Source organism: Channa argus, chromosome 1 (assembly GCF_033026475.1).
Source record: "Channa argus isolate prfri chromosome 1, Channa argus male v1.0, whole genome shotgun sequence".
Taxonomy (NCBI): domain Eukaryota; kingdom Metazoa; phylum Chordata; class Actinopteri; order Anabantiformes; family Channidae; genus Channa; species Channa argus.
Window position 1 is genome coordinate 32,380,232 of NC_090197.1, and position 7,447 is coordinate 32,387,678.

At 38.5% G+C, this 7,447-nt stretch overlaps 1 protein-coding gene across 1 annotated transcript; it reads right to left on the bottom strand.

The window, feature by feature from the left end:
• Positions 1 to 251: 251 nt before the first annotated feature.
• On the bottom strand, positions 252 to 4,160 carry LOC137102554 (protein FAM161A-like). The gene is made up of 4 exons (XM_067482194.1): positions 3,957 to 4,160; positions 2,815 to 3,092; positions 1,634 to 1,798; positions 252 to 1,500 (listed from the first exon to the last, which is right to left on the bottom strand). Exons 1-4 carry the CDS (start codon positions 4,053 to 4,055, stop codon positions 675 to 677), a joined length of 1,368 nt encoding a protein of 455 aa, XP_067338295.1. The 5' UTR covers positions 4,056 to 4,160; the 3' UTR covers positions 252 to 674.
• Positions 4,161 to 7,447: the final 3,287 nt, after the last annotated feature.

Below are 7,447 nucleotides of genomic sequence, written 5' to 3' on the forward strand. Positions count from 1 at the left end.
TAGGAGTCGTACTGTAGTGCATTATAAGAGGAGGTAGTTCTAAAGTTTAAGCCACCTCATTGATTTTAAACAGGGTGGCCACAACAAACTGCTCAGGTGGTCATAATTTTATGTTTGATCTGTGTAGTTCTGCAAGTCTAAAATATTCAGTTGCTTCTTCTTTATACTGTTGATGCAAATAACTTATTGCCAAATTGCAGTTACTCACACTGTGTGTATCTGAACTTTAATGTTTACTAGTTAGTGTACAGTGGGTTTTGAATCTTTTTCAACAAGAGTCCAGTTGTTTTAAAAAAGTATTGCAAGAAAAAGACAGCTAGCAATCAAGCATGGAGAAACAAGGGTAAAAAAGATCACATTTTGAAGCTGTCTATGAGGAAGTAAAAGCAGTTGCAGATTACACAGAGTACTTAGGACTTTCAAAAGCAACTCAGAAACACATACCAGACTAGACTACATACACTTCTTCCAAACCATCAGTGTGCTACTTACTTTAAACACATATTACTGTATATTAATAGTTAGATGCCAGAAATGACAAATCATGACAATGTAGTTGCAGTGTAACATTATTCTAACAGCAGAACATTGTAGGTACTAGACAGTCTTTCTTTGATTTTTGAGCAGCCGCCCTCATATTTGTTGTAGTCACTCTTGTTGCTGCTGCTAGCTGTCTACACAGGTGAACAGATGGTTCTCTCTGTGGCTTTGAGTGGATTGATATAGGGCAGCTCTCTCTCTGTCACCATCTCAATGGACAGCTCTATCTGCTTCTTCACTGGCTTGGAGGAGCAACATCTCTGAGGCCCAACAGAGTCAAGAGGTGTGTCTGACTTGGACTGGAGCTCCAGCTCAGAGTTTGGGTCACTTTTGCTCTCCATCACCTCCCTCTCTGACGTATTTTTAGACACCTGGCGGTTTATAGTCTTTGAGTCAGCTCTGTGTCTGTTGCCATACACCGTGCTAGGCATGGGCCGGGCCTTGAATCCATTTCGCTCCTCTCTCTGACCGAAGTTCCCCAGTTCTCCCACTATCTTCGCCTCCCTCTTCCTTCTCTCTCTCTCCAGAAAATGGAAAGGCTGTGGTGAAGCAGCAGCAGGCGTCCGGTTACATCTGGAGTCATAGCTGTTACTGCTACTTCTGCCCGAGCCCGATCTGTTACTGGTGCGCCGGCTGATAATTTCGTAGAAAGGAAGGTGTATGTGTGCTGGTGCAGGGGATGCCCGGAACTGTTTCTGGCATTCTTTGAGCTCCTCCAGCTCCCGTCTCAGCAACATATTCTCCAGCTCAATCTCTGAGCGGGTCCGCACTTTGTGCTTCTTTCTCTCTTCCTCTCTGAGCATCATCTTGAAAGGTTTGGGCACAGTGACCTTTGAGTTTGACCAAACCCTGACACCAGTTTGACGCGGCAGTCTTCCCTGCAGTGTGGGGAACACTGACTTAGGCTGAAACCGAAACTGTTTCTGGTTCGGCATTTCTTCTGGGCTCAACAGGATGTCTCTATGAAAAAATAAAGGTGAAGAGAGGTTCAGTGCCGTGCAGCTTCAAGAAAATGCCCTATCTTACTCTACATCTGGGCATCTATTCCAAGAATAGTTAGAATGTAAAAATTAGCTTTCACTTCTTCACCAACCTCCTGAAGGTCCGGTTCTGGTCAATGGTCTTTCTAAGATCGTCCCGCTCCAGTTCTCCCACACTGCCCTCTCCACAGAGTTCTGATTGGTCAGAACCACTGGATGTCTCGTGGAAATCCAATTCCTCCTGAGAATTGATCCTCTGGAGTTTTCTGACTGCACCACTACAGATTAAATATTAGGGAGAGACAGACATTACCCATCCTTGCAAGCACTAAATGAAAGTTAATGCAAATCTTAAACAAATGCACACAACCCTAAACCTAACATAATAATTTTTTTAGGTACACAGATTTAGTAAAAATGATCTTTTATTGTCAGAATTAACACAAATGGCAAAGGAGTGTATAATAATGAATAATGGAATAATAATGGAATAATGGAAACACATTTATAATAGCTAACTGTTAAAATTAATGTAAAATTAATGTAATGTAAAAATTAAAATTGTGTTTTTTGCTACTTCAAAATAAGGGGGTACTAACATTGGCACATTAATGTATATTGCACACTTACATCTTAAAATAAACCGATGCAGGAACGTAAAACTGCAGAATTACATCTTATTGAGCAGTATGAACAGTATGCCTGGTGTACAACTAGTATTTCAGAGGTATCATTTATGTTGGCCCTGATTTTTAAAAGTACTCCTTTCAGTCCTTTCTTTAAATTGTCAAGTGTTGGTGAATGGCACAGTGCTCTTCCGAATAAATGCTGCTTGGATGCATGGGTGTAACTGAAACAGCAGTGCCATCCTATGGACAATTTGTGTTGTGGTCACAGGTCTTTCACTGAAAAACATCTGCTACTTTCTGATGAAAACTTGACTGAGGAGCACAATCATTTGGAGAAATGGGTTTCTAGTTTAACATCACCTTCGTAAACTCGCCTAATGATTTTGAACAAGGCAGCAGTTAGCTAAGAATAGGTACTTAAGGACATGACATATGTATTACCCTTAATACTGAATACAGATAGTTGATTTTTTCAAATAAATGTCATTGTGAAGTATTATGATTTGTCTCAAAATATATTGTTGCATTGCTAAAAGTTTTTTGCCTGTTGCACTTGTTATGTTATTGTGAGCTTTAGAAATGTAGCTTGTGCCTAACTTGTAGCATGGACATCCTTTCTTTACACCTCTACTCTGTTTATTAATGGATCATACGATGTATCCAACCTGACTGACTCTCTGGTTTCTCTGCTTGCCCTTCTGCCCAGGCCTCTGTCATCTTCTTCTGTGTGCCTGTCTCTTTCCTGACTGATGTACATCCTCTCCAACTCGGCCATGTTCCTCAGGTGAGCACTCTTCAGCTCCTCCAGCCTCCTGTAGTACTCCCGGTTGGAGAAGTAAACATGCTCCTCCCTCTGCAGACCATAGATTTCCAGGGACAGAGAGCTGTGAATGCCTCTGCCACCTCTTCCTTCCTCGCTGCACTCTGAGTCCAGATCATACTCCTGAGAATAGGGGATGCATTTAGTAGAACAAGGTCAACAGCTTGCATGCCCTTTTACTGTTGTGAATGTTTTTCAACAATTGTTTCAAATATGAAAAACCTCTATTTTACTCTAAGTTTTTTGAAACTAGGTCCCATAAAACTCATGACGAAGTAAGAGAGGGATTTTTAGTCTCTGTAATGTCTTCCCAGAAAACACCAAGACTTCGTACTCAACTGTTTTTTAACCTTTATGTTTTCTTATGTTTACTGGAAGCTGTTGGATACGTTACTAACGCCAGATGTCCACCAGAATCTACAGTAATTCTGTAAATCTGTTCATCTTCCTGTGACAGATGTAGTTGCATGACAGAATATCTTTAACACACCAGCAGTGAGGATGTGGGATAACATTAAATCAGCTGAGGGATATTCATCTTTGTCACAACATAAATGACAAAAGTGATTCTTCCAAATCTTCTGTTTTTCTGAATATCTGAGATTCAGCCATTTAAAAACAAAATACTGCAACTTAAATATGCATAAATAAATATACATTAAAGTATAAATCTAACACTAAAGCAGTTTGGATTTATCTATGGTAAATACATTACAAGTTAATTACAAAAAATACTCCGCTATATTAAAAAAATAAAAACCCCTAAATAACAAGACATGTTAAAGAATTTTGACGAGACTTAAAAATAAATAGTCACAATCAAAACAATTGCATTAACTTGAAATATGTTACAACCATGTACTGTAGGAGTCTTGTAGATCATTTCCATGCTGTATCGTAGGCTTTCTATATTTTGCAGGTAGATTTTAACATAAATGATTGTTTCTAAAGCTTAAACATAGGAGTTTTGCATATTTTAATCCTCACCTCACTGATGCCATCCTCGTCTCTGCAGGAGTAATTGTTTCTTTCTTTTTCATAAAGAGCCATTAATTCCTTGACTTCCAGAGAAGGTGGTCGGTACATCACCACTATCTTCGTCTTTATTGTCCCCACCAGACAATGCAAAAACTTTACAAGCAGCTGGATGCAGAGTGTTGCTTCTACTTTGCACTCTGTTTTCACTGTGGGCACACTGACCTGCTAAGCAACATGGCTCAGTTAGAGCAGGACGCCAGTAAAGATTAAGATATATCCCACTGACACACACAAAGACAGAGATCCTCTTATCAGCAGGAGTCAAGATTTTATGGTCACCAGATGGGCCATCTGGTCTATTGGCTTTTCACTTGAAGACACGATTCAAAGTTAGATGGATGTCGATGTGGAGTCTCCCAATCTGGTTTATAGATTAACTTTCTTAAATACAGCACAAGTGATGGTCTGCATTATTGTGCACCTGTTATGGTTTGCACATAACCTGCACCAGCAAGTGACACGATTTGAACCTATTGCAGAGTGACTTGCAGTGTGAAATGCTACGAATGCCTACAGATCATTTACGGTAATTGATTATGTCATAACATTTGCTTTATATTAAATATTTGACAGAAGTAAACTGACATGTATCAGCATATTAGAATAAGGTTTAAATCATGTGAGTTTATTAATTTTGTTTGTCAGTGATGATACAAAAATACTCACCTCAGGCACATACAGTTAAGACATTCATTGCACTAGATATTGCTGCTAGTTGCACAGTAAACTACCATAAATACACAGTTTGATGTTCAACACTCCTGTATTGTTGTGGAGATTTTTGGGAGGTTAGACACTGAAACGGAAATCATGAGAATTGTTTATATAAGCTGTTGTGTTGTCTTTGCTCCTTGGGCTGTGGACTTTTATTGTTCTATGTCCACTTGCTCCGCTAATCTCTGAGATCCGGTGACACACATGCAAAGCTGCCAGACTTTTGCCTCTAAATGCTTTTGGTCTGAGATCAAGTGCAGTGAAACTTGGTCTTATTTCAGCCGCAGGATTTTGAAGGTGTGACAGGTGAACCTGAAGTAGGAGGACACCTACAGCAGCAGAGCATCTTGGGTTAATCCTTTTACTCAGGTTATTGAACACTGTTGATACAAAGCTTCACCTCATTTACCACTTCCCATCTGTCTCCTGTCTCTTTCTATTCCATCTGCCATCCATCTACCTAAGAATGAGAGCCCATAAAGAGACCAGCAGAAGTTGTTAAAGAGACAGGATGATATTTCAGTGTGTCATAATTACCAAACATTTTCTCTTATGACCCCTTTAAAACAATATCCAATCCAATTCAAGTTTATTTATAAACAACACAGTTTCCCCAAAGTGCTGTAAAAAAAAAATGCACAAAGAATGTAAATATATTGAAAGGAACAAACACACACAAAAAAACATAAAATACCTGCCACTTTGAATGCTTCACACTGAAAAGCGCTATATAAGAGCAGACCATTTACCATTTACCATAGTAGGGCCTCCGTACAGAAAGGCCACAGCCAGGAGGTAGATTCAGCCCGGGGACCTCCTAGCATTGAGATGGCAGCACTAAGCACTCCACTACCCACAGATATTAGTATAGTTATTAACATAATTGGTATAAAATCAAACATCGTTGTACAACAACGTATGACCCAATGAACTTCACAACTCCACAGTTTAAATCCTGGTGACTGCCCATTTTCAGACAAGTTGGAAGTGAAATATCTCCAAGGTCTTTAGCCAAGTCTTGCTGACCCTTATCACCTTTAGCAAAACCATGTCCTTAACAACTGAGAGTCTCCACATATAACCCAGTTTTAAAAATACAATTAAAAAGTTTAAAGGTATGATATAATTGAACCACACTTTTTATGACTTACTATCAATTCATAAGAGTGTCCTTATAACAGCTATATGTACTCTGTTAAAAAAAGAGCTTCTTATTCTTACTTGTATAAAGGTCATAGGTTAAAAAAAAAGAAAAATAAAGCCAACACCAATACTTCATACTCAAACCGACAACATCTGTCCACAAGATGGAGCTGCCCTACTTTTTGCAACTCTTTCCATAATCAGTTTATATGTTTATACAGATAGATGCAAGTGTTTGTACCCCTTCTTTTGAAATGCAAAAAAAAGAATGAAACAGAGATTGTTTTTTTTTTATCAACATATTTATTAACATTTGTGTTACTTCTGATGTGTGGTATCATATATCATACAATAAAATGGCATGAAGTGGGACGTAAACTTGACCCAAAACCATATTTCAACATCATTATGATGGATTATAAGCCATTTAAATCAATGTATGTTAAGAAATAATCAAAAAAATCAGAAATGTTATAATTTTTATTTAAACTCCATAAAATTAAGACATTCTAAGGTAATGGATTATTTTTTTTTCTCCTTTTTTTTCTAACTAGTAGCTAGAGATAGAGAAACTAATGGTTTGTCAACATCTTTAACCACCTTCTGGAATTAAGGTATTTTTTGTTAATACACCCGTTCTCAGGACAGCTTGTTCTCAAAGTTCACAGAACTGTTCCTCCACATCCTCCCAGGCATAGGCTCTCCTTTGTGTGTGTGTGTGTGTGTGTGTGTGTGTGTGTGTGTGTGTGTGTGTGTGTGTGTGTGTGTGTGTGTGTCTGTCTGACTATGTGTGTGAAACAGAAACTTACAGTTACAGTTAAAACCCACGTGGAAAATATCCATCCACTAATTTTCTTAAAAAAATATTATACCTGTTCAGGATCATTGGAAGGATAACCGTATCGCAGCATGGACTGGACAAAGAACAGAACCACATTTGATGGGTTAACAGACAATTCTAAATCTTTATATAGAACATTATATTATGTTAATGTAGACAAGTCAACAGCTAAAAGGACATTTGTCCATTTTTTTGAGTGAGTGAAAATTACAGGGGTCTGTATGTCTGCTATATGCGGTATGTTTCCAGTTTTCCACTGGGCTTCTCAGTGTCCTGGCATGGTATGAATAGTGGCAGTGTTCAATCAGAGTGGGGCTGAACAAACAGTTATCACAAGCTTGGCCGTCCTCCGCCACACAGGGCAGCTGTACAAAGCACAGTTCTGCTCGGTTCTGAATGCTGAGTGCTTGTCTTAGAAACAATATGTTAGAACAACATAGTGTAGGTAAAGTCTAAGCCAGGGGTCACCAACCTTTCTGAAACGGAGAGCTACTTCTTGGGTACCAATTAATGCATGGGGCTACCACAATCTACCGTTAATTATATGTTATTATTAATAATTATTAAATTAATGATATGTACATCTATGTGAAAACATGGGTCATGTTATTGATTTCTTACAATAACTATCAAATTTGATTTAAAAAAGAATAACAACAAAAATATTTGATGCAGCTCATTGGTAAGTGGCGCTATGGTGAGCTATTTTTAAAACAGTCCCGCAGGCTACTCATATGGTCCT

Excerpts from the sequence above, each read along its gene's own strand:
- LOC137102554 (XM_067482194.1), bottom strand. The coding sequence starts at position 4,055 with ATGTACCGACCACCTTCTCTGGAAGTCAAGGAATTAATGGCTCTTTAT. Across the intron at positions 1,799-2,814 it reads GAAACCAGAGAGTCAGTCAG|TGGTGCAGTCAGAAAACTCC; the intron begins GTTGGATACATC and ends TTTAATCTGTAG. Across the intron at positions 1,501-1,633 it reads CAGAACCGGACCTTCAGGAG|AGACATCCTGTTGAGCCCAG; the intron begins GTTGGTGAAGAA and ends ATTTTTTCATAG.